The sequence below is a fragment of the Rissa tridactyla genome, chromosome 8, assembly GCF_028500815.1.
Source record: "Rissa tridactyla isolate bRisTri1 chromosome 8, bRisTri1.patW.cur.20221130, whole genome shotgun sequence".
NCBI lineage: Eukaryota > Metazoa > Chordata > Aves > Charadriiformes > Laridae > Rissa > Rissa tridactyla.
This window is the reverse complement of record NC_071473.1, coordinates 36367207-36394312: the sequence shown is the minus strand read 5'-3', so window position 1 is coordinate 36394312 and position 27106 is coordinate 36367207. Positions and strand designations below refer to the sequence as shown.

The 27106-nt window shown below is 38.8% G+C and overlaps 1 protein-coding gene across 1 annotated transcript in view; it reads right to left on the bottom strand.

Moving 5' to 3' along the window:
- The window catches only part of ABCA4 (ATP binding cassette subfamily A member 4), a 74108-nt gene that overhangs the window by 33577 nt on the left and 13425 nt on the right, over window positions 1-27106 (bottom strand). Inside the window, exons 7-17 of the mRNA XM_054212611.1 lie at window positions 22808-22897; window positions 22187-22424; window positions 20545-20684; window positions 19319-19435; window positions 18381-18578; window positions 13695-13900; window positions 12718-12894; window positions 8902-9124; window positions 6853-7074; window positions 4691-4895; window positions 2024-2122 (exon numbers count right to left, since the gene is read on the bottom strand). Coding sequence (XP_054068586.1) covers window positions 2024-2122; window positions 4691-4895; window positions 6853-7074; window positions 8902-9124; window positions 12718-12894; window positions 13695-13900; window positions 18381-18578; window positions 19319-19435; window positions 20545-20684; window positions 22187-22424; window positions 22808-22897 — 1915 coding nt within the window. The remainder of the gene's footprint in view (window positions 1-2023; window positions 2123-4690; window positions 4896-6852; window positions 7075-8901; window positions 9125-12717; window positions 12895-13694; window positions 13901-18380; window positions 18579-19318; window positions 19436-20544; window positions 20685-22186; window positions 22425-22807; window positions 22898-27106) is intronic.

Here is a 27106-nt window from a genome sequence, read left to right as displayed (position 1 = left end):
AGAGTCTTAGTCCTTCAAATACGTAAGAATCACATGCCTTCAACAAAGGAATTAATCAGAGATGACCTTCCCAACTATCCCTCCTTGAGAAAACCCAGGGGAATGTTTTGTAGAAGAGAGGATGAAATAAGGATCAGCACACTCAGGCTAGCTGAGATAATAATGGAATAATTTAGATCAGAAGAGACTTCCAGAGATCTCCAGTTCAATCCTCAGAAAATCAGGCCAATTCAGATCACAGTGACTATCTCAAAAATGGGAGATTTCACAACCTTTCTGAGCAACCTATTCCAGTGTTCTAACTACCTTCACAATAAAGAATTTTTTTTCTTATATTGAATCAGAATTCCTGTTTTCCATTGCCTCTCATGCTTCCACTAGGCACAGCTCTATCCTAGCTTTCTCACTTTGGCTGAGCTCAGCAGCATCTCCTCGTATGTTATATGCTCCAGTTCCTAATCAACTTGGTGGCTCTTTTCTGAATTCCCTCCAGTAACTCTGCCTTCCTTTCAATGAGGATCTCCAAACTGGACACCACAGTACCCTAGATCTCCAGATGCAGTCTCACAAGTGCTGACTAGAAGGGAAGAATCACTTCCCCTAAACTAATGGCTATACTCTTGCTAATAATGCTCAGGATGCATCACGTCTTCTTGGCTACACAGGCACACTTGATGGTTCATGTTCAACATGTTGTCAACAAGACCTTTTCTACAAAGCTGCCTGCCAGCCAGGTGGTGGCCAGTCTGTATCATGGAGTTATTCCATCCCAGACACAGTATTATGTATTTACTTTTCTTGAACTCCATGAGGTTCCTAAAAAGCCATTTCTCCAGCCTGTTGAGGTCCCTCTGAAGAGCTGCCCTACACCCCACTGTTCCCTTCAATTTAGTATCTTCCACAAACTTGCTCATGGTGCCCTCTAACCCACTACTCAGGCTGTTAATAAAGTCATTAAACAGTATTAAGTCCAGCGTCAGTTCCTGGGTTTGGCTCTTTCCTCCTCCTTCCTACACAGTCAAATTCTAATCTGGGGGGCAGCATTTGCAAAGCTGAAGCACGTAACAGACTCCATAACATCTAGACAAGCCTCTAAACACTTTGAATATCCTCCACAGCAAGTCTGAAGGAAAACCTGTACATTCCCTCAGAACACACCAGAAGGCAAAGCCTCTTTAAAAAAAACAATGTTATAACCTCCTCTTTTATGAACAAAACACGCGGACATGTTATCAGCACATTCACAAAAAGGGATTAACTCCCTTCCAGTTTACAGGCATCACACTGAGACAAGACTGCCTTGTCAGCAGTCTGAGTCAATGAGGAGTAAGGATGGTAATGAGAAGACTGAAGATGTTATTTTGATTGCTTTCACTGCTACTTTGTAAATTTACAACATATTTCAAACCATCACCTTCAGCAAGCCTCTATTCCAGACATTAATCACCATTCTGCATTTATTCCTCTTTAAAGACAATCACCCACATGTTGTTCTTATCTACTCCAGTATCAATGCACAGAAAAAAAATCTGCAAAAGCAGGACTTTTGCACTCATTCAAGTTGGTCCAAGGGTGGCATCAACTTTGATCTTGCTTACAAACACAACATAAACAGCCTTAAATTAGTGTCAAACTAGATAGAAAAGAATCAGGTTTAGAAAGATGATGGAGCCTCAGTGTAAATAAGATCAACATTGCATTTCATTTTGACTCATTTTACAAATGCTGTGTTGGGCAATAAGAACTCCTTGAATGTCTCAAAAGGTGTTGGTTAGAGAGTGGGGGTTTGATGTTGCTTGTTAACCCATGCCTTAAAGGCCCTCAGATGGAACAGTGACTCACCTCTAATAATTCTGATAATAGCAGGCCACTCCAAGTTCAAAGGCACCTGCTGAGATTCCCAGTGTATAGCTGTGTCTAATCTTTGCAGCAGCTCAGGCAATGGAAATGTTACACAGTCACCTCTAAGTGGATCAGTGGTTTTGAAGTTATTTCTAAACACCAAAGTTTTAAAAGAACTCACCATCATCAGTTGCTGTTTTCTCAGCTTTTGGGTTTCTAGAGCCAAGCCAGTAAGATTCCTGCACAGGAAAATACCAAGGCTGTGGTAGTCCATATTCCCCTAAAACAAAAATAAGTAGGTAAAGTGCACTTCATAAACACATTCCTCAGTGGGCACAAATTCATCTAGGCAAAGTCTGAGCTATAAATGTAAACACTTGCAGTCCTAGTATTGCGTATCAGAAGGTCAAACCATCCACCAAGTACCTGACAGAACAGATTTTGTTTGCAGATGTTTTTTTTCCTTTTGGACAGGAGTAAAATATTCAGAAAATATGTGATCTGATTTGTCTAACCTTTTCTTAAGTAGAAGGTGGTTTAATTACAGAATGAAACTATTACCTACATAGGGACGATTTGAATCCTCAGCAACCAGGCAGCAGTTGCCAAGGAACATCCTGACTGCTTAAGATGGGATCCCAGTCTCACTCAGGGATTTTCTTTTAAAAAAGGCCTACTTAACACTTGAGGGTTGACATGAGTGAAAAGCTTATTACATTATATAATTATATATATAATTAATATAATATCATATATTATATTACTTATTGCCTTGGGCCCTTGCAGGAAAAGTGACAACAGGGTGATAGTTTTATTAAGCAGAAATGGGCTTTTTTGGTCACAGGTTAGTTCTGTTTTGAAAAGAGAAAGTACTATAACATTATCAGTTCTTGTCAGGCCAAACCAGAGCTAGTGCAAGTCAACACTGCTTTCCTGGATCATATTGATTTATAGAATGCAGGGATTTGAGCTGCTATGTTTAAAACTGGCATCCTTGTGAATCCAGGTGCTATTGGCCTTGTGCTACTTATTCAAAATAAGCAAAGGGAATTAGTGATGCTCACTGAAAGACGGACAATTTTTCTATATTGAAAACCACTGCTTATGAAAGTGTCTGCTTATTTCTGACTTACCAGAAATACCCTTTAGGTCAGGCAACCACTTGTACTCCCATTAATGTACAGAAACACTCTGTCTGCATCCATAAACAGTTTGCCTTGCACTCATTATAGACTGGATTATACCCCTTTGAAACTGGTGGCTAAACCAACTGCTTGTCATTCGGGATGAACGCAAAACCCAAGTGAACTCCATTATGGAGCAGAATGCTCCATATGCCAATGGACGGCTGGCTGCAGAAAATCTCGAGCAGGAGCTGAACCATATGGTTCAAAGGACTATCGAGGGAACTCATATTGTAATCTCAAATACTACAGCATTGATTTGGTAGGTCTGCATGTGTGTGACAGAATTGCCATGAGAAATTCCACAGAAACAGAGAAGCAGAAAGCCAAGGAGACACTCAGAGAAAATATTGAGTGGAACTGAAGCTAATGAATAGAAGTCCTGAGAGGCATTACTTTTGTGTAAATTGCTGGCTGAAAAAAACCAACTTGGATCTATCAGCAAAGAAACTCCTGTTGTTTGATCCCTGCTGTGTTCATGGAAATAGTACATTGTCCATCCTTTTTTAAATAAACAGAACTGCGACACAGGCTTCTCCAAAGAGTAACTTTTAGGAAAGTTACTGCGAATCAGCTTTGAAAATATGTATGTTAAAATTGCATTAAACTTCTTTGTGAGGACACATTTCTTAAAAAACTGAAAAGGCATTAATTTGTTGTAGCATAGCTCACTTTAGTAGGGACACAAAGCAAGCAGACTTAAGGTCATATTTTAATTTTGGAGCAAAATATCCTCAGACACATCTAAAACCATTTAACAAATCCTTATCTTTTCTTGATTTGGATTAACAGTCATAAGTGATGTGTGCAGACAAGCACCATCTTACTTTATCCATCATTAATTTTCCTTCATAGCTAGAAAATCTGCAAGATCTCAAATTCTGAGTAACCACTCAAGCAAAAAAAAAAAAAAGCCATCTGCCAAGAAACACATTCTGCAGTTCACATGCGGGAGTAATAGATTAACGAAAAGAAAGATCACTTGCTTGTACAGCGTAAGAGTCTGCATTTATTATATTGTAGCAATATTCAATAAGAAGCAAGACAACCATTTAAGCTACAAGGATAAACCATTTTCTCACAAAGAAAGCTCCCAAACTTTGTAATTGATCACAAAAGGATTTTCTTTGTTAACTTGCACTAGAACCAGGATTCCTGTTTAGAAATAAAATAAATCCACACAGGAACCTTCACAGCTGCCTAGGACACAGTATATGTCTCAGGAAACAGTACCACCCTTTAAGAAACAGTTGGCCTAATATGGCCATAGTATATATGTGAACTAGAACTGTTATTTCTATAATTTCAAAAATTTAAAAAATTCTTACTAGAATGGTTGAAACTTCTCAAAACAAAAATATGTATACAAATTGGCTTTTAACAGATGATATTTTTGTAGATTTATTTTCTATTTAAATTTTAAAACAGGACTTGAAATTGCATTCTCCTCCTTACTCTTTCCTCCTTTTCAGGACTAAAATAGGAGAAAAGAAAAAGAAAGAGAAAAGTGGAAGTCCTTAATAAACTAGTGCTGCTCTACTGGATAAGACTCGTGGTTTACAATGTCAAATACCCTTCTTCTGACAAAAATACTCAGAGACTGATTAGACCAGCACAGTTTAGGACAACTACCACTACTTTGTATGAACAAGAAACTGACATACCTGGAAAAACATTGTCAAGATACCAAGAAAGTATTCCATAGAGAAAAGCGTCAAAAAGCATCATTTTAATGGAAAAAAGAAAACTATATTCATCTCCTTCCAAGGGACTGGTTCTGATGTTACCCCACTGTAGTCCAAGACCTTGCTCTTCATAGCGTGACAAGTATTCTGTACCGAACCCAAAAGCTACTTGGGAAAGCAAACTCTGGAATAAAGGAAAAATGACATTCAACTCAGAGGGACATTATGTAAAACAACCACAAGAAAAAAAAGACCATTAGGGACTGGACTTCAAAACTTGATAATGCCTAACAAATGATCAGGGAAAAGTGATTTCACTTTTATATTGGACTGGGATGTTTAATCCTCTGAATGGTGGCAATTCTAAGCAGTATTTAGCCATAATACACTGAATTCAACCTTGGCTGTACTTTCTTTAGCTACTAGGCAACATTCACAACTTGTTTTTTTCCATTAATGTCTCTGTTCAGAAAATATTATAAATGCATCTAGATGTTTGCAGTGTACACCTTTGCCTACCTTGGAGAAACAAAATATTTCCTGAGTGTATGGGGCAGGGCCACTATGCATAACAAGACAGAAAGTACACCAGATGCTCAGGATAAGGAAAACCACAACCATCTCCTCCCCTGGTGTGTCTGCTACCTAGTCCTCACACAACAAACTAATAAACTGGTATAGTATCCAAACATCCTCTTCAATGTTGCACTGCAAAAACAGAGCAAGAAGTGATAATAGTGCTGCTTCACAGGATATGTAGTTCAGCCAGCAATGACAAACCTTAGGAAAACGAGAGGACAAGACGGATCCCAACAGCAACTCTCAGTGAGGCGTTATCATAGTGTGCTAAGTAAAAAATGTTTGGTTTTCAGCCATGCATTCATTATTCAATTACTTTACTTGTCCTTAAAAATTTTTATTTTTTCTTCAAGCCCCCTACACATGCATACCCCCACTTATCATTCCTTGTAATTAGTTTTTCTTTGGAGACTAACCTTTGCACAATAAATATAAGACTAAATGTATCAGGAACAGAGGAAAATATTCACGGCTTCTGGCCAGCAAATATCCTTTCTTACACAAACGCCTCCTCCTTCACTTTAGAGTGAGAAGAGAGTTGTCTTTATGCTTAGACCATGTCCTATTCTCAAGATTCCTTCCCAAATCAGAACCTGTCATAGGCCAATCCTATTATTTTCCTGACTTAATGACAAGATGAAGTTTTGCCCTCCATTGCTTTAATCGGTAGAACTAAAAATTGTATATACTACATCTGTATAGTACCTCAGTTAGGAAAGCTGATTCATAGCCATATTTACACTTAGTTACAGCTTTTAAAGAGTTTTGTTTTCATTTTCCTTTTTCATTAGATTTCCTAGTGCAAGAGAAGACACTAATTCTCTTTTATCTAGGTTGTTAGAATCCTCAGCAAAGAGGGGGAGACTGGATTAAAATACTCACTCCTCTTCCTGATTCACTGGGCAACAGAAAATCAGTCTGAATAACTTTGTAAGTTCACAGTTCTGTTTCAAAAAACAGCAAGCATTTTTCAGCTCCACGGAATTGTTAAGTATCTTACCTATTATGGAAGAGAACCAACACGGAAGCACTGCATGGAGAATGTCTACAACTTCTTAGATGAAAGATATTTCTCAGAGCTTTGGCAGCTGGGTTCAGATCCTAACTCTATGTTCAGCTAAAGAAGGAATGTGAACCTGAGGTCTTCTCATCCTTAGATATCACCCTGTTAACTAGGTTATAGCACACGAGCAAGATAACTGTTCTCATTTTGTGAATTGCCTTTGCATTTATGAAACATACCAGAAGCTGAATTTGCTTTGACTTACAAGGAAGTGTTCAAAACTTTTTAAACATTATGCTAATTTTCTAGCATTCAAGAAGTAAAATAAATTTTATTGAATTTTCTAAAAGCTATGAAAATATCTCTTGGTTGCTAGGCCTGCTAAAGGCTTATTCACTTGCAATCCCTAATTATTTGAGAGAGATTCAGAGGTCTCCCTCTCTGAATCAAAAAAGCAGAAAGGAAAAGGTCTCCAATGCTTTGTTATTCACGTATGCATAGTGGGAAGGGCAGCTAAAATTCAAACCCAAAGACACCGTATAATCATTGAAAGGCTTACTGCTAGGATCTTCAGATTAACAGTCATGCGGTCTTGCCAGACAAAGCAGACAATGTGGGGCAGGTACAAGGTGAAGTAGATGACTCCACTGCAGGCAGCTGCCAGATTTGCTTTGGAGAAGAAGGTGCTGAACAGGAAACACTGCATTATGGTGGCTGTGGTGAATGTCAGTAGGAATAGAAAGAAGAGAACTGGACTACTGTAATGTAGTACTTGTCCACACTGGGAGAAAAAGGGAAATGGAAAACTTTAGAAGCATTGTCACTTTCTGAACTAGCAGAAAAGATCAAAATTGCCATGGACATGTAACCTGTAATGAGTATTAAGCCAGTCTTTCTTATGTAATGTGACTTCTAACTCTCCCAGGCAGTAATGTTTCAACACCTGAGGCCATTACAATAACAAATCCTTCATCTAACTTTATCCCTGCTCCTGGATTGTGACTTCAGAGTAGTACAATAGGCTGTGGCGCTCATATTCATATTTGATGGCTGAATGAAGATCACAACTGATTGAAAACGGACATTCTGCCCGTGTCTTAGTAAGCAAAGGATTCCAAGCAAGATGTGCCTGCTTAGAAATTCATACATTTTAAATAAAACTATTCGAACTATCATAATAAATATTCATTGATCTCTTCACATCTTCTCCTCAGTCCACTTGCTCTATGTGCAGGAAAGACAATGTAAGGAACACTGACAAAATGCATCTAAAAAAAAAATAATTGGAAAATTATAGAGCTTCTGCACCTAAATGACATTCAAACTCCAGAAGTGTATCATAGCTGAGGAATCCAAGTACAGTTTTCTCAGAGATCCTTGTGTAGTAACACACTTGGTGAACTTTTATTAACCTTTCTTCCTTAGAGCTTTTCTAGATTAAACGCTCCTTCTCAAGAAGTGCATGAACTGTTGCTGATTATCTATTTGCTCCTAAAAAACAATGTTAAGACTTATTTATTAGGCTCAACTTTGTTTTGAGCCTTATATAAAGCTCAAACAGGTCTATAAGGCTATAAATAGGTCTCAACATTGTTGCAACACCCCACTGGGCCTCTGAGAATGATTTCTTTATCAACAGTGACACAATCTCTCATAAGAATGTATTTACAAAGGTACCTCACACTGGCATAGTGAAACCCAGAAAAGGAAGTGAATTACAGGTATAAGCACATTCCTCTCTGGTATTAACTACCTCTTGATTTTTAATTAAACCAGTGTAGCAAATAAAGTAAGCTTTCTCCATCTACCCAACCTCTAATGGAACCACAAGGAACTAGCACAACTCATCAGGACAGGTTGATAAGATAGAGCGGATTGAACCCCAACTATGCATTTATACCACGCCGGTTCCCCACATCAGAAAATATGCAAGGGCATTCTTCCTTATCAAAATGCTACAGATTTATACAACTAAATATAGCAGCTACAAGGAGCTTGGTTCTCAGGTAACAGAGATAAGAGGTAGCCCTCAGAGACAACATCCAAGTTGTCCTGAAAAGTTACAAAAATTACAGCAATTTTGAGACACAGAAGCAAAAGATTTGGTTCCCCCCTCCCCCCCTGCCCCAAGGCCCCTCTTTTTTTCCAGGCTATTGTGAAAGTTCTGTTCTTGCAGTCTCCTTTTCATTGAAATAGTGGCATAATTTCTAAGCAGGCAAGCACTGAATATTTTAAATGAATCCCATATAGTAAATTACAAGATTAAAATTCTCCATATTATGATCCCTTCCATTTAAAGCAACAGTTATTATTGATTGGGAGATCTGCCTATGTCTACAGGAAATAAAATATACAGAGTAATCAGGTTGATGTACTGTTCTGTGGGGGATTTCACAATAAATCTTACTAGTGAATTTATCTTTCTGTCCCTGCCAAGTGCTGATGCTGTCATGAGGTCTGCTTAGAAGAATGTGCCTGTTATGTGCTGCAATCAGAACAGGCCACCAGCTATTCCCATCTCCCTGTGCATGGCTAGTATTCTTTCTCAACAGCAAACTGGTATCAGCAGTGCAAACACAACAGTGAGTTTGAGAGTGGCAACCCTTACCATAATTAGTGCTGTGAGGAAGAACGTGCTCACAGACATCATGGTGAAGCTGTCTAGGAACCAAGTGCACCAAATCACCCCATTAGTTATACCCCTGTTCTTCATAGCCTCTTTCAGACGCATTTCCTTCTCCAGCACTATACTCTTCACAGTCATGGAAACTGAGTATATCCAAGCTAGCACCATGAAGATGGGAAAGGCGCGGTTTAAAGTGATCATGAAGCTACCAAAGCAAGAAGGGAGAAATGAATTAGATTTACATCAAACAGAGACATTTTGAGATGAAAAGCAAGAACGAATAGGAAAAGCAGTGGAGAACAATGCAAGGGCTACCAAGATGATGAGGGGACTGGAACACCTCTCTTATGAAGAAAGGCTGAAGGATTTGGGTCTCTTCAGTCTGGAAAAAAAGACAACTGAGGGGGGATCTTATCAATGCTTATAAATACTTAAAGGGTGGGTGTCAGGACGATGGGGCCACGCTCTTTTCAGTAGTGCCCAGCAATAGGACAAGGGGTAACGGGCACAAACTTGAATACAGGAAGTTCCACCTAAACATGAGAGGGAACTTCTTTACTTTGAGGCTTTTCAGAGCACTGGGACAGGCTGCCCAGAGAGGTGGTGGAGTCTCCATCTCTGGAGACATTCAAAACCCACCTGGACACGTTCCTGTGCAACCTGCTATAGGTGACCCTGCTCTGGCAGGGGGGTTGGACTAGATGACCTCCAGAGGTCCCTTCCAACCCCTACCATTCTGTGATTCTGTGATTTATTAAACATGGGACTGGAAATTCTCAGTCTAAACACCAATAACATGTTACTAGTGAACTTCACAAGCAACTTTAATATTAATGAACTAATAGTTGCTGCACTGCCATGAGTTCTATTTTACAAAGAGGTTCTAAGGGTTACTGAGGGCTACAAAACATGTGGTAACTCATGAAAATACATCTGTCTCCACAGTGAATTGTCATAATGCTTTTACTATGATGTACAAAGAATATTTTAAGACAGATGCTAATGTTAACAATTTGGGAATGTCACTGTCTTTTTATGCTCCCAAGATTCGTTGGCAGAAGAATTAAACAAATGCAGCATTAAAAGCATCAGATGCTGCCAGCAAGGCTGCTGAAATTTATAAAAATCATGACTCAGGGAATGTGTTGGGACTGTCCCACATAGTACCACTTTCAAAATGACAGTGCTGGGACAGGCTGCTGTGGGTGGCCCTTCACACACTGTGATGAAGGCACTCTCCCTTTCTCTATCTGCTCCCTCCCCGAGCAGACTCGATGGCTGCTCAGCCTTGGCAGATGACCCTTGGTGAAGCACTACCCCGAGTGTATTGTCAGGGTGAGAAAGAGATTCTGGGGTGTAAAGCCGAAAATATTTTCTATGAATTTGGGATTGCAATTTTTCAGTTAAACTATCCTGAAAACCAAATGGATTTGATTCTTTAAACGTCAAAAGCTTAGAGCTGCTAAAACCAAAAAGGAGCAAAAAACCTTCAGTTTCCTAAATCTGAGCCCTACAGAACTACATTTTTGCCATATGCTATCATAGCTACTCTGTTGTCAAAACCAATGGAAAAATCTTCATTTTTATCACCAAAAATTCCTGAAGAACAATTTGGCCTGCTGAAACAAAGCCATGCTTTTGTGTAACGGCCTGGGGTACACTGTGTTTTGCCTGTTGGTGGACACATGTAACCCAGCACTAGGCCATGCATAACTCAACACACACGTTTACCATGAGGATGTGCTTGCTTCACTTAGGCAGGCTCTCTGCAGAGGCCCATCCCTGGGTTTGGCTGTCAGCCCTGAACTGTGTGTGGCTGTTGCAGGCTTCAGAGAACTTGTGCACAGATGGGGCTTCTGCCTCTGCAGTATTCTCAGTGGGGAGGAAATAAACAGCAGGCTTGCCAGAGCAACATTTTATCGAGCTAACAGGTAATGACTGATGGGAATGACAAGTCAAATTATGTATACCTGCAATCTGCCATTATCCAGAGTGCTCTATGAAATGATTTCTACAGAGATTGCCTTTTTTTTTTTTTTTTTTCTTTTTAAGGTGCAGTGTATACCAGGGCAGTTGCAGTAGCACAGATGGCAGCATTGGAACAGGCACGCTGTGAACAGGGAAGAGGTACCACTTCATAAAATCTAGAGTCTAGAGTACATGTGCTGGGTCAGGCAGTGCTAATGGGGGTCCACAGCCCCACTGCCTCCATGTAGCCATGAAATCTCCACACCCAGGAGCACAGTCTCTTTTTCATTACAGAGCAACAAACCACCTCTTTCTCCTTTAGCTTCTTTATTCTGCTCTTCACCAGGGAAAGAAACTCCTGGTGCCTGCAATAATGAACTGCAGGCATAGTCCTGGAATCCTTTGCTAGATTCATATGAGATTTAAGACAAAAAGCAGTCAATCTTCATAAAAACCATGGACAGGAATTAGGGAGAAGACAGTTAGAGAATGTCAGGTTATTGTTGAAAACTGTAGCATACACAAGGGAAGGAAAAGGGCTGATGTTAACAGAAATCAATGCTGTATATGCAGTTTGATTGCAGATACTAATCACGTAGTTATAAATGGAATCCTGTTTAAGCGTGTGTTAGGATTTGGAAAGAAAGAGTTTCAAGAGCCTAAATTATCTTGAGATTCTGCAAGGCCTGTACATGTCTACAAGGACCCAAACCTACAGCTTTGGGTATTGGTATATCTAGATATTATTAAGCCTAGGGTTAGAGTTCAGTAATACATTTGAAGAGACTGGTTTGTTTGATCCTTCAAGACTTACAGAGATAGCAAGAGAGGTACCAATTCCATTGGGACAAGCATTTTTTGTTCAATTTTTCTTTATGAAATGATTCTTTGGATATAGAGAAAGCTGGGTTTGAGAGATGTAATTAAGGAAAAGAAGCTTACTATACTTCAGTGAATTCTTCAAGGTTAACTGAAGGATGCAGAGTTTGTTCTAACATGGATCAGCGCTTTTTGATCAGTTTTGCTACAGGCACTGGTCATATGCTACAGTATGATGCTTAGTTTTAGTTAGATAAAAACTTTTTAGAAGATCACATTTTTGCTGGGTCCTGTGTAATCACAGGAGTAGCTCCAGGGCTGACATTGTTAGGGATCAAAGTGCTATAGTTGGGGTGCCCTGTTGACAACAGATTCTCAACTGCAATCAATGTGAAGGTGTAGTTTACGTTATTATTATTACCTGGAAAAGTAAAATAGTAGAACCATAGAATAGTTTGGGTTGGAAGGAACCTTTAAAGGTCATCTAGTCCAATGCCCCTGCAATGAGCAGGAACATCTTCAGCCAGATCAGGTTGCTCCAAGCCCCATCCAACCTGACCTTGAATGTTTCCAGGGATGGGGCTTCTACCACCTCTCTGGGCAACCTGTTCCACTGTTTCACCACCCTCATTGTAAAAAATCTTTTCCTTATATCTAGTAAGTAAGGACAAAAACTCCAGATTATTTTTTTCATTTTGTGTGATATGCAAAACTCAGAAGAAAACTGCTGCTTTAAGGGACCGGTGTTTTGTGTTCATTTTAGGTCTGGACATTGTTTGCCTGGATGCAACAAAGACCAGGATTGGGATTAGGGATAGAACCTTGGCAAAGGCAGCTTCTGGAATCTGGGTTATAGCAGGATAAGGAAAAAACCAAATTTATTCAGTTATGTCTCAGTTATTGCTCTTGCACTTATACCTTAGGACTAGGGTTAGAATTGGTGCTTGAGAGTCTTAAAGCAGCCAGCAATCCAAGTATTCATCACAACTAAGATAAACTGCTTTTACTCACACATCATCCACAAAACATGGATATGGCATTTGCTGAAGATAAATTCCTAATGGCACTTCAGTGTCGGTCTGGGTCTTTATAATTCCATGCTCAATCATGTCTTGGAGATATGCAAAGCCTCCCCAGATATAACGTAAATCATCCACAGGATCTGCTCTTGGACCGGGATCCCAGTACCTCAAAAGAAAATTCACATGGAAATCATTTGGGCAATCAGTGGCTTCAGGGGAGGGGCAGGAGGGAAACAAACAAACAAACAAATAAATAAAATATTAGCTACTGAAATTGTAGGGGCACTGCCTGGAATTGTCTTTTCTAGATTTTGGTCTGTCAGACCACATTGCTTGAGAAAGTATATGACCTGGAAGTTTCTTTTGTTTCCTTTAATTTTCTCTACACTGACACAGAATAGCAATTTTGGCCAAAAATGTACATAAATTAATTATGTAGCAGAGTAACTGTTCTAGAACAGAAATCACTGTATTTGGAATACAGTATCCTTGGAGGTTAAATTGGAACAGCTGGATTGCAGCTACCAGACACCACTATATTCCTTTATGTAGATAATCCTGAGAAATTCTTTGAGTTTTTTAAGGGGCACTTGGAGAGGAACAGCAGAGAAGTTCTGCTGTCCAGTGGAGGACAACTGGGTCAACAACCCACGTAGGACTTCCTTGTCTGCCTCTCCCAGTGATGGAGCCAACTAAAAACTTAAGGATGTTACTGAATAGATACTGAGTGGAGTCATTCCCTTTGCCATGTGCCCATGCACCTACGCACTTGGGCTAACTGTCACAAGAGTGATACCACTTGCATCAGTACCTGGTAACTGGAGATGGATTCTACACCGCATTACATACTAACCATTGGTGAATACAGTTGGATTTCGTGCATGTATCCACTGCAGGTTCTAATGTTCTTATGTCTCTTATATTCATGTTACGGCAGGCAAGAACTGAGAAAGAACCATCACTTACCTGTCTTTGATTTTGTTTGTTTTCTCCACTGCATCTATGTCCATCCGGATCTTGTATTTTACAAGTGGTGGAAGAGTGCTGGCTGTAGGCTCTATATCTGGAAAAACCACACCAGCCCAGAATTTGTTTTCCTCCAGCAGATGAAGGGCTTGACGAGTCAGTTTAGTTTCATCAAGATAACCTTCAAATTTATCCAAGGTCAAGCACTACAAATAATCACAACGAGAAAAATTGCATGGGAATAAACTAATAAGAGGTATGCATTAAAGTAAAACATCAGTGGTTGGAAACCAAACAGACGTAGGTTCATCTGAAGTAGTTGCTATTTTCAGCTTTAAAAGCTTATGCTGAAACTATTAAAAGTTGACTCTCTCTTCCTTCCTGAAAGCTTCCCCATTTTTAGTTTAATTCTTATGACAAACTCAAAACACACAGCTTTACCAATACAAGTTCAGAAACATCAGTCCCTAAAAAGAACTGTAAACCTCAGCTTTAGCGTTGCTGTAGTCAATGTCGGTGGACGGAATAATTTTGAAAGCAGTTTACTCCTGATGTTTAAAGATTGCCTCCTCCAAGCTCAAGAAATGTCCATCCCGACAAGTAAGAAATCAAGCAAAGGTGGCCACTAAAATGCTGTTGCAATTTAAGTAAGACAGGGCAAATTTAGATGTACATGTACAAAACATATAGCCAGTACTAGGTTCAGCCAAAGCGTATGGTGCCACATTTACTAATTAGATAGAATGAAATATTTTTTAAAAATATATTTAAGCCACTGTAATCATCCAGACATGGAAACGTGAACTCTGCCACTTGGCCTCTCCCTGGAAGGTTCCCTCAAAAAGGCAGATATCTGAATTGGAAGGGCTAAAGCTGCAGCACAGATGAGGTCCCAATATCAGGAACTGCCTCTGCAGTTTGCATCCAGGAGATAAAACTAACTCAGCTATAAAATAAATCTGGCCATGAAAGCTTTTTAGCAGTCTAGTTGAATCAAAACACTACTCTCTCTCAGGTTTTGGGACTTTTTTTTCAGCCTAGAAAGTGCTTGAGTGAACACCAGGGAGCTAAAGGATGACTGATCCATAAAAAAAGCACATTAGCCATGGATGTCAGCTGAAAAGCACTTTGTCAAGTGAAGCGCTAGCACGGTTAGAGCATAAATTTGAATCTTAAAGTCTCTTAGGTATTTAGGCATTTATTCCTATTTAATGTCAGTCAACTAGTCAATTGATCTCACTGATAATATTGTGTCCCTACTGAATTCTGACATGTGATTAATCTGCCGGCTTAAGTTAACATGCTTTGGCTATCTCAATAATAAATGTAGTTTATCCTTCACAGCAAACTGCCTTCTTCCTTAGTCTCTGTCATTATCATGAAAAGTATTATCACACCATATACAAGACACCAAATCATCAAAATCTAAGCCCTTTATATCCCCCATTTAACTGCTACTTAACAGGCATTGTAAAACAAAAAGATTGTGAACACTACAAACTCTACTGCTAGTTATGTGTAAAATTACAGATTTATGCTTATACATTTAGCTTCCACCATTCAGAATTGGCACGACTTCACCAGAGAGCAGAAGTATTTAACCCCCTGATAGACTGGGAAGGTACTTATTGAATTACCTTTCTACATAAAATTCCAGGAGGCTAACTGGTTTGATCTTATCTTCTTGATCACTTCTTGCAGGTCAATAACCAAAAATTACTCCACATCAAAGTGCTTATACATGCAACTTGTTATTTAATAGGCAGACATCTTAAAAGACTCCTTTATTTAACCTTTCCCTGTGATAAATCATGCTCCGTTTCCTTTAAAACTTGAAGTATCACAGTTTAATGGGATCTATACGAAAATACATTTTTAACTGGCAGCAAAACGAAACAGTGCTTAAATTGACACCTTTTTTATTTTGTAGCTTTACTCTGCCTAGTGCTTTGCAAATGTTCATTCTCCTAGTTTGGTTTACAAAATTAAACAACATAGAATTTCACATAAGAAAGCAAAATAAGTCAGAAAAACTTTCTGGTTTGTATGTCAGAAGAGAAATCAAATTAGACTGATGGCTCAGGTTGTGTTAACTTTTTGGGATATGTTTATCCCACATAGTTAACTGAGTTCTGGAACTCAGTTTAGTTCTTGCCAAAGTGTCAGTGTTCCCACAGCAAAGTCTTGCTGTGTAATTGTGTCTTTGCGGTGTCTGGAGGACTATTTGCTGTTTCTTTGTTATGAGGAATTATTTTCAAGGTACTTGTTGCAGCTGCAGAAGAACTCATGTAGTTTTCCAGGGGTTTCTGTGGATATGGCACTGGCAAAGTATTGACAGACAACTCATCTTGTCTAGATTTTCACTGCAGAACAGACAGTGTCTGGACTAGGCTGAGGAGCAGCAGAGGCTCCTACCCAGGGGTCCAGTCAAGGAAGAAGTAAGTGTTCAAAACAGAAACACAAGTGCTTATAGATCTTCTGAGTGAGCAGAATGAAACCAAAGCTTGTATAAGAACATAGGCTAAGACACCAGTGTTGCAATAATTCACACCATTTGAAAGCAAAGAGATTTTATATTGTCATCTACTAGCCAAAAGCTAGAATTCCTTTCTCTTAACATTAATTGCATCCAAAACAAAGGTTGTATGCTCTACCTAGACTTTTTTCACTGAATTGCAACATGGCTTGTGCCTTCATAAACCTCACTGTATCAAAATTCATTCATCAACCACTTGGGAAATTTATTTCAGATCTTCTCCCAGTAATTATTTAACAATTTCAAATGGTCCAATGAAGATGGTAAAACCAAAACTAAAATACTAAGAGCAGGTTTGGAAGATAAAACCAGAAAATAGTAAGCATAAAGTGGTGACTAGGTGGCGTTCTCAGTTTAGCTGTTCTGTGGCCTAAGGTAATCAAAGGAAAGAACAGGAAATTCATGGGGTGGTGAGGATGAGCAGCCACTGCATAATTTGTGGGATTCTCAGCTGCACCACAGCTTGCAGCAGAGATCTGGAGTCTCCAAAGACAGTTGCTGGCAGCACACCTCTCCTCATCGCATACTATGGTAGGGAGTAGAGTGTCCCTGAAAAGGAGCTATTTGTTCTCATTGTGCTCGGCACAGTGTGAAAACATTCTCAAATTCTAACAACTCAGTGTAAACAGCAGACTTAAAAGAATAAGCTCATTACAAAGAACTTTTAGGACACAAAGGTCTATTACCAGGTACAGTAACTGCCCTAACATTGTGGATGTTCCAGCACTGGACTGCTGCAAGCAATATATTTCACTCAGTTTGAATAAGAAATAATTCTGCTAACATGATGCCAAAAGATCATCAGAAGAATCAGCAGAGCTTTGTGCAAAAGCTTTATTTTTCCCTCCTGTAACAGCTATAGGAAGGCAGATAAATTCTCAGTTCCTGCCTTCTTGCAGGGGATGAATGGTCTTTTAGATTGAACTGGATTGGAATTAGGAGAGCTAGGCTTGGTCCTGTTGCCTACAACTAGTATCAATTTTCTCTGTGAGCTTGAGGCTCATCTTATTTAACCATTAAATAATAACTAAATATTTACTTTTCTTTCAGAGATGCTTGTAAGATGTAATTCATCTCTATAAAGACCCTGACCATAAAGATTACTATTACCACCAACAGTAACAGTTTTATTAAACTCTTGGAGTTAACCTGCAACATTGTAGTGTCCAGCAGTTTTGCCTGGGCTCAGAAATTGGCACTTCATTTATCTAACTTAGAAAGAATCTACCCCATCTCAGGTTCAGTTCCAAACACATCTTTACCTGCAGTCAGAAATATGTTGGATTAAAAAAAAAAAACAAACCCAAAGAACTCCTGGTGTCACTCACCCAGCTCTGTGAATGAATGGATGCAGCAGTTCGCTTATCCCTCTAAAAAAAAATATGTATAATTTTTTGCATTGGACTTAGTCTGAGTCTGATGAACTCATCAGTAAGTTAGATTGCCCCCAGGGTAACCTTTTACTAAAAGTATCTTTCGAAGTATTTTTACAATGGCTTGATATTTTCATCTACATTTTTAGCATTTTTTATTTACGTAATGAAACTTCACCACAATTCCTGTGCTGTGGCTTCTCAAAAAGCCTCAGAGAGCCCCACTAAAAACACAGCACCCTAATAAGGGGGTAACAGATTCTAGGAAAGAGACACAGACACCTTGTCAGAAGTGGCTACAGAAAAAAGTGGAAACTCCCATTGGTTTCATTGGAATTTTGATCAGGTGCTTAAAAACATGAAGAGGGATTTACTAAAGAATTAACTTCTCTGGTCCTGACCTTGCTGAAGTTAGTGGCCTGGCAGTTATTAGTATTTACAAAAAACCTGTTTCCTTGAGGCTTTGCATTCACTTTCTGTCTCTCGGCATCAGTGTCTGTTCTGACATTCAACCAACATTTTGAATATAGCATCTGGGGATCATCAAATTGAAGGGTTTTAATAATAACAACAATACCAACAACAACAACAATTCATGTTCTTGTACTGTTGTATTATTTTAAAAACATGTTTTTAATACCGAGATTAAATTTGAAACAAATGAAGATGTCTTATGATTTTAACCTTCTTGTCTGTTGCCACAGACCCCAATTACTGCCCACCCTGCTTTAAGATATTCTCTACAAGTATTCCCAGAAGTGGGAGGGTTGACCTTACCTCCAGATACTGACTGAGTAAACGTAGAGCTTGGTCTGCAGCATTGAAGATATTCCGCCAGTCAAAGTCTGCCATTCCTTTCTCCCTGCTCCCTGGAGACCCATTGTGGAGAAAGTTGATTATGTGTTCAGCGGTTAAGCCTTCAGCACCCAACTGGCTGTTCAAGAAGTCCCTCACTGTAGGGTGCTTCAGGGAGTCCTGAGGGAACACATCAGGACAGCTTCACTACAATGACCCTCTTCACATGCCCTGTTTAATGAGAAATGTTTCCATTTCCATAGCTCTTTCTGTGCTATGAAGAGCTACAAAAGGGTATACTAAGCAATTAATTGTATAAATGGCCAATTGCACAACTGAACTGGAGGTGAGACTTGAAGAACAGATGAAAAGAAATTTATCCTTGACTATTTATTGGTTTTTTTCCTTAAAAGCAAGAGGATAAGTGTAATAAATGCCTGATCTAATAGAGAAGAGTGTGGAAAAACAAATCTTTTCTCTAGCATGAACTGCTTTATAAACTTTAACTATGGATATTACTTGCAGCTGATCAAAGTCGGATCTAAGGGATGTGGAAATAAAGTTTCCTAAGGGAGTAAATTGCTGGACCAGCAAAAATGCCTATGCAGAAACCAAGAAAATCAAGTTGTCTGTTCTTGAAGGACATTTTGGAGATTCAGGGGAGCAGTAATTGCTGCCTTTATTAAGTCATTAGCCTGATTCTAGAGAGTGTCCAGATCTGAGGTTTTGTCACAGAAACACTGTAATGCATCTAAGACTAAGATCAAACTTAGTCTTTTAATCTTAAATGTCATAGATTCCTTGCTGCAAAGGCTGTGCTTCCAGCCAAACCTTCCAAATTAATTGTCTTCTCCCTTAGTAAAAATAAAGGATGGTGAAAGGCTGCTCTTACTGAGGATCCTTGCTAAGTTATAACATACACGGATCATATTCATTTGCAGGCTGTTTTGAAAGAAGTACCACAGCTGAGGTCCTACTTCTTCCCAAGCTTTGGTCAACAATCTGAGGCGTTCAAGTTCCTCAAAAGTGGAGTTCGCCTGAGGAACAAAACAGCAGAAGTGTTAGAAAGCTAAGGAGATAAAACCCCAGAATTTCTGATCCAGCCCTTCAATGACAGTGAAACCTGTAACTTACACATATTGTAGTTTTTAACCTTCAATAATAAACATATTAAAATAGCAGAAATATTAATAATCCTCAGAAAAAGTATTTGTAAAATCCAACTGGAAGCAAAGTCACCTAAGATAAATTTCTGTTGTGTATGTAATAGAAAAAACAAATGCACATTAGCCCCAGTTAACTTCAATTCCTTTAAATAATCAGGGTTTAGCTAGAATGATTTCTTCTTCTCTTTTTCCCCATGACAATTTCTCTCCATTAAGAACTAAAAAGAAAGATGATGATGTGGGCAGATGAAAAAATGGGAAGCCGTTAGACAAGACAGATACTCTCATAGTTAAGATATCTGTTAAGGTTTGAAATGTTGGGCTGCTGTAAGTCTGATGTTTTCCTGTGTGAATTGTGAGCAGCTGTTCTTCTGTGCCTTCCATAGGTGTTGAGAGTAAGTGAATTGCTGGTTATGAGGTGGCCAAAACCTAGGTCATACGTGACCTTGGTTTAACTGCTCAGATTCATTTCACCCAACTTCAGGCATTTAGCTGAAGAGTCTAGGCTCCATCCTATTTTCATGAAGTGAAAATTATTTATAGTTTCAACATACGTAATACTAAACCATGATGTTGCTATTGGTTTGTAATCTCGCAGTGTTAGGTCTCAATAAGCCTATCCAAGCCTCATACCTGTCCCCTTTAAATATTTACTGGCACATGGCTGCTGATCTTCTTACATCTGTAAAATATATATAAACATTACTATTTTCACTAGTGCAAATGTGGAATCATGCCAACAAAAGGCTACTTGATCTGGAAAAAGCATGTAGTGTGGACCAAGATGGGATGAATCAGCAAAGATCTATATCCTGTTTTTTAAACAGTTACTGTCCCTCCTCTGATGATCACCAGAACAAACGGAGTTATAAGAAGAAAGTGTGATGATGTTGAAGTAGCTGGGTGACTGTTTTTCAAAAGATGTTTCTTAGAATGCAATTTTTTAGAAATATACATTTTTGTATTTCAGAACAACTTACATTTTTTAGGATTTGCCGTACAGAAGGTGAATCAGGAGCAAAGAGAATTTTTCCCATCAGCAGGGGCTTCACAGCACTCCAGGCTATTTTGGTTAAAGGGTTCGATTCCAAGTTCTGGATCAATTCATTACAAAAGGGTGCTAAAGACAGAAAGAAAAATAGTCTTTATGAAACCCTACGTTCCACAGGACTTTTCAATAGCAATGTGGACAGTTTAGAGCATTTTGAATCTGAATGGGTTAAGCACATTCTGCAATGTAGAAGTACAACATCTGAATAAATGGAAAAGAGTAGGTATTGGAGTTGTAAAGTAGACAGCATGGATGTTGGAAAAGCAAACATAAATAAATTTAAGCATTTGAAAGTTGCTGTTATTTATAAGGTATTTCAAATGGAAGGAAACCAGACAGCTCAGATCTCACTGAAGAATTTTGAGCCATAATTGCTTTTCTTCTAATGACTTAGATCCTTTGTATTGTAGTTGATACTGAAACAAAGTTTTTTTTTCTCCTATTAGTGGTTAATTCTTACACAGGATAAACTACTGGACTGGAGATCCATCAGGCTTGGATGTTGAACTCCAGAACAGTTCAGAACTGTATCCTACAATAATTTACTACTAAAAATCTTACTGTAAATATTTCTATCTTACTCCTGCACTATGAATTAATCAGTTTACTTGGATAGCTATTGGATTCAACTATTCTATTCCCTGGCTGAAGAAATGGAGGACTGGGCCTTTTACACGTCTTTTGAAGGTTCAAACATAAGTAGAGCCAAGTATCAACAGGGAACAGTGAAAGGTAGGAGTCTCTCTATGGGCCAAGTGATCACCTGTACTTTGTAGCCATACAACCGTATCTATCATAGCAGAAGGAACACAGAAATGTACTAGCAGCTCTAGTATGGCTGTTAGTACAGAAAAAAAATTCTGGTGGTCTCAATGTAGAGGAAAAACTAAATAGCAAACAGAAGAGGACATAATAAAAAGATAAAATTATGAACGGTAGAAAAGATAAAATTGGTTCCTCTTTGCATTCTCTCCTATTAAAATATCAAGAAGATAAGTGAGGAAAATCAAAGCAACAAAACCTAGTAAATTGAAATGCTTTCTATGTAAGACTTAATTATGCTGTAGAGCATTACTGCTACAAAATTTATGTACTTTTATGCAGGAAGAAAACAGTTGCCATTTATCAAAGTGAGTATTATTTAAAAGGAGAGATTTTTAAATTCCTGTGCTCCAGGCCATCAATCAAGTTGAGAGACTTACTTAAAAAAAAAAATTATCTTGGAGAAAAGTAATTCCAGAATGCATGCGTCACTGTATTTTCCTGAACCTTCTTCAGAAGCATCTAATTCTTCCTGATATCAGTAGCATATGTTGGAAGATAAGACAGAGGGACTGTCTTAATTATGATGATGATGGTGTTTAAGCCTTCATATTGAAAGCAAATGCATATTTCTGTCAGTCCTCAATTCCTGAGCTTCTCTGCTTCCAGCTATGAAGTAAAACCATTTCACTTGTCTCCAGTTTCACGAATAAACTGCTTAAAAACATTATTTTATAAAAGCAACAGTGGTATTCTAACATAAGTGCACCTGTCTACAGTCTCTGTAATGGTTTGATGGAAAAACTTACTGGTTGTATTATCATAAAGATAAGTGGATTTCTTTGTTGAGTCAATCCCAAGGAAAGCTTTGTAGTTATTATCTTCATACCAGTTGAAGGAAAGTACTCTGGATCCACCTCCTTCTGGGTAGCCACAGAAAAGATCAGACAGGGAGCTCACCAAGTGGCCTAAGGATTCTGGCCTTCTGTCTTGTAGAAATGGCTGCAGAACCACCAAAAGTTCCTGAACGCTTGGCTTCCTGGCTAGCTGCATAAGACAAGACTTTGTTAATTGCAGCCCTCGAAGGAGGTAAGTATCTGCTGAGGTCTCAGTTGAGCCCAGACTGGTAAAGTCTGGATGCACTCAGAACCTCACCCTTTTATCTCCTCTGTCCTGGTCACAGGCACCATTTTCAGTTCTTGTTCTCTCATGTCTTTTCTGAAGAAAAGATCATGCTTCATAATTGCCAATCCTTATGCCTACATTTATTTTGTCATGAGAGAAGAATTAATTTCTAAGGAATCAGTTCTTCCCAAACAAGTCTGTTTTCTTTCTGATAAAACAGGTAACTGAAACATAAATAGAATAAAGGAAAAGGAGGACTATGTGCTACCCAGAAAAGTGATGCCATCTATTATTAGACCACTTACCTTTTGCACTGCCTGGGAGACATTAGACAGCACCCTCCCCCAGGCCTTCAGGTCAGCACCTGGTGAGTTTCTGTCCAACACAGTGGGAAGCTGTGAATACATCAGAAATACAGAGTTTTGTATAGTTTCTACATGACAAGACCTATTCCAGTGAGAGAAGAAAATCCAAGTGGCATCTCTTTAGCTTAAATACTTCCAGCTATTTGGAACAGAGTCTTGTAAACAGGGCCACAGATCCAGCACCCACGTGCAGGCTCACACAGCAGCCTGTGTAATTGTTCATACTAATATGAGGCTCAAACAGTCACAGGCCACTGAAAACGTAGCTTGGGATTTGTTCTGCTTACCTAAGCTCACCATGCCAAAAGATGCAAGAATGGAGGAGGAATGCAGGAAGTGGGATTTCTGGGAAGCTGCTTCTCACAGAGGCTATTCTTACAGTGACTTGTACAGAGTCTTGATAACTTCGGAATTTCACAACAGTTGTGATACAGAAGCCCCGATTTGCCATGGAGGTAAATAGCTGGTAGTACTTTACACTTGAAAGATTTCCTGATTTTGGAGACAGTCTAGTCCTCACTGTCTGTCAGATCTGACAGAAACCACTGTCTCTCCAGGCTCCTGCAGACTGGCCAAATGGCCTTTCCAGCAGAAGTTAACACTCTAGCTATCACTGTATCCTTAAGAAACAGGTGACACCACGGCATGACATCACACACCACTCTGCTTGCAGCGCTGTGTCCTTCTTAGTCATCTGTCTAAAGAACAACATCTGCACTTGGAGTTAGCATTCTTGAGGCTTTCTTAGGCATCTATTTCTTCTGGTATTACAATAAAATACAAACGTGGATTTTTAGATAGCTAGACTGTAATATTTATGAAATAAGCCCCTAAAAAGACTTCCCCAAAACTGTGTGGCTATACACCCTGTGGATTCCCTGCCATTCCTTCCAGTCAGTAGGTAGTTAAGAAAGCAGAAGGCAGCTGCACTATGTAGGTACCTGGCAGGGAAACACAAAGGCAAGCCTTTGTATGGAAAGCTTATGTTAGCATGTTCTGATCTGTTGCTTGCAGTTCAGGCAGGAAGTACACACACTCTGCTTCAAAATACGCTTTTCTTTTGTCCCCTAAGGGGAGTCAGTCACTGCAAATATTATATAGGATACTTGGAGCACTTGCCTTAACCTGGCTGTTTTGGAGCTGCGAGCAACAGGTATTATAAAAAATCTGAAGCAAGGCAGAGAAAAGCCTAGGATAAATATGGAATTAAGAACCTCCTTCTTGTATCTAGAGGAAAAGAAAAGAGAAATAGGGGCAAAATTACAAGTGTTTGCCCTGAAATATTATTTCTTGCAGGAAGCATTCAGTATGAGTCGTGTCTTAGTAGAAATGTCCTAAAATGACTGAATTTGTACTCAGCTAGTTCATGTTCTCTAGAAGCGCACATAAGATAGGATCAGCAGACATTGTACAAACTACACTCATCTGACCTAAATATCAGAGCATACAGTTGGCAATGTTTATCGACCCTAAGCACAGAGGAGGACAAAAGCCAAAAGCTTTTCCCAAAATATTTATCCAACTATTTTCATATTCACTGGAAGTGAATATGGTGTCATAAAAAAAAAAAGGAAGAGCATAAACACTGAAGAGTTTCTTTCCAACAATAGAAGGCCCAGTTCTGGAATTCACAGTCAGCTGCCCATACTAAAACAAGTTCTACTCAAACAAGGAGCTCTGCAAAAAAAATTCCAGTATGTGATTGGTTATACTGTACACCTGTAGCCTGAAAATCATGAAGCAGAGAGTGATTGACAGTATAAGGGTGCAGAAAATAACCTGGGTCTTGAATACACAGGTGTTTCTACTGTAGAAGTTTTAAAACTAATGTAGAATTTTAACAAGTCCAACGAAGATTCATTCTGTGTATGTAACTGAGTGTAGATTTACAATCAGTTTGATTAGATATCAAGTGCATGTGATGATACTGATCAAAGCAGCTGTTTCAGCAACACGTGTCTATGCTTAGTGAAGACTCCTTCTCTCCACCCAAAATTGCAATAAGGTATTAAAGAATTTTATTTTAATTTATTTATAAGGTTTAAAGAATTTCAAACAAAGCTTATACAGGCAGGTGCAAGAACAGCAGTGCTCCAGAAAGAGGCTGAGCCAGCTAGACAGAAAAGAAAGCATCTTGTTTTTCTGTTTCTGCTTTGCTGCCAAAAAAGTGAGTTGCTTTAATTTCTGGCAAAAACCCCTAGAGGGTATACATGAGCACATGGAGGATTTGAGTGTATGTTTATGCACAGACATACGTAAATACATTGACCAGAAATTCAACAAGAAACATTAATTTCAAAGTGACGTAGAAGCACATCGTAAAAATACCTGTGGCAAGGAGTGCTTATGCAGAGTCTACCTTTTAGTTTAACAGGAGTAACTGAGATGGATTTTTATTTAAAAGGGGGACTTCTGCCTTGGAAAAAACCACAATATATTAAAATTATTATTTAGTAACTGTAATGATGGGAGCATGAGAAAGCTTCTACAAACTTGAGGTCTCACTGTGTTAGGCATCATGAAAAGATAATCCCTCTTCTCCACTGCTGGATGCACATTGAAATCCACTGGGAATCAGGCTACGGATACCCTTCCAACACACAGACTTCCAATACTCAGGGGAAGTCTTGGCAGACAGATCATGTATTAACAGATCAGACCGCAAGCCTGCATTTGAACACCCAGTCTTTCACAACTCCAGATTTTGGTTTCAGGTTTATGTTTCTGAACATAATGTTTGTTTAAACACAGACAACTGCTTCATCAAATCTCAATCTTTCCATTTTATTTGATATGGCAGCCAAATCATGATAGGTTAGCAGCTTAATTTTAAAGCTGGGCAGTGCAGCTTATTCACATGAAGTCCTTAAATGCTGAAAACCTATCTTAGAAGTACTGTAGTGTTAATTCTCTGTTACTTCCAGCAAGCATCAGATATATGAAAACATCAGAGTATATTTTTAGAAATGGAAAATAGCAGCTTTCAAAACTTAGCCACAGATTCTTATCGGGATTGGCAAAATCACATGGGCACAAAGAAGGAATGTCAATGCTACAATAATCAAACTGTAATTAGGCTGGTGTGTCAATTAAAGCTTCTTGCATCCTTTGTTCCCAGTTCTGAGCAAATCAAAGATTAATAAAATCCATGTTAAATTAATCATGACGTTTTTCGGCTGTGGCAGAAAAGTCCGATCAATACTTTCTATGTAACTATAGGAGCCGCTCATATATCCTGCCTGCTGTATGCAGCAAACTGCCAAAGTGAGGGTCTCATGACATTAAGTTACAAGGTGAAAACCAGCAAATTAAATTAATTGTTGAAAAATACAAAATCACGATCATGGGAAAAACAAACACAAAAGACGTATGCACAGTGATGGGATTGCTATCATAAGGAAAGAGATCTTGGAGTCGTTATGAAAATTTCTCTGAAAGCATCAGCTCAGTGTGAAGAATACAAATGGAATATTAGAAAAATATTAGGAAAAGAACAGAGAGCAAAAGCAAAAATCCCAAAACTAGTATGCCATTTAATAGATAGAATTAAATATATATTATTGTTATTTTAAAATCTATCATAAAATATAAATAATAACAATTAAATACGTATATATATTAATGGCATATTATCTTCATTTGGAACCAAGGTTGCAGTTGTGGTTAATTTAGGGCAAGAAGGTCACAGTAGAAACAGGAACACCACAAAGAAGGGCAATGAAAATGAACAGGTAAGGAAAACCTTTCTATAGAAAGCGTGATGAAAGCCAGTACAACTTGTCTGGGTTTTTTATATGGCTATCCCAACTCAAGCTGCATCAGAGCTTTGACTTCAGGGTAAAATTCTGTCATGCCAGATGGAGCAAAGTCAGGATGGGTTGTATGGGGTATTTTCAGAACCCTCAGCAAGGTCCCCGTAGGTCTTGCCACACGCTATTTTGCTACACAGACTGGAAAGACCAGATAATACTTCCACACACACGCTGATTTTAAAATTGCAATTGAATCTTTTAGTTCTGTTATCCTGTGAATTTTATCTATTTCATCCCAAAGCATTCTCACAACTGCCTAGTGTTCTGCTGATGGCAGGTTAATGATGACACATCCATAACCTTACATTTGCAGGGGTAAATACACAAAGACCACTTGGAACATTGGTGAGGTATTACGAAGAAAATTCTTGAAGGGCAATGAAATATCAGTCAGAAAAATGACAACATAAAGTAGGATGATTGTGTG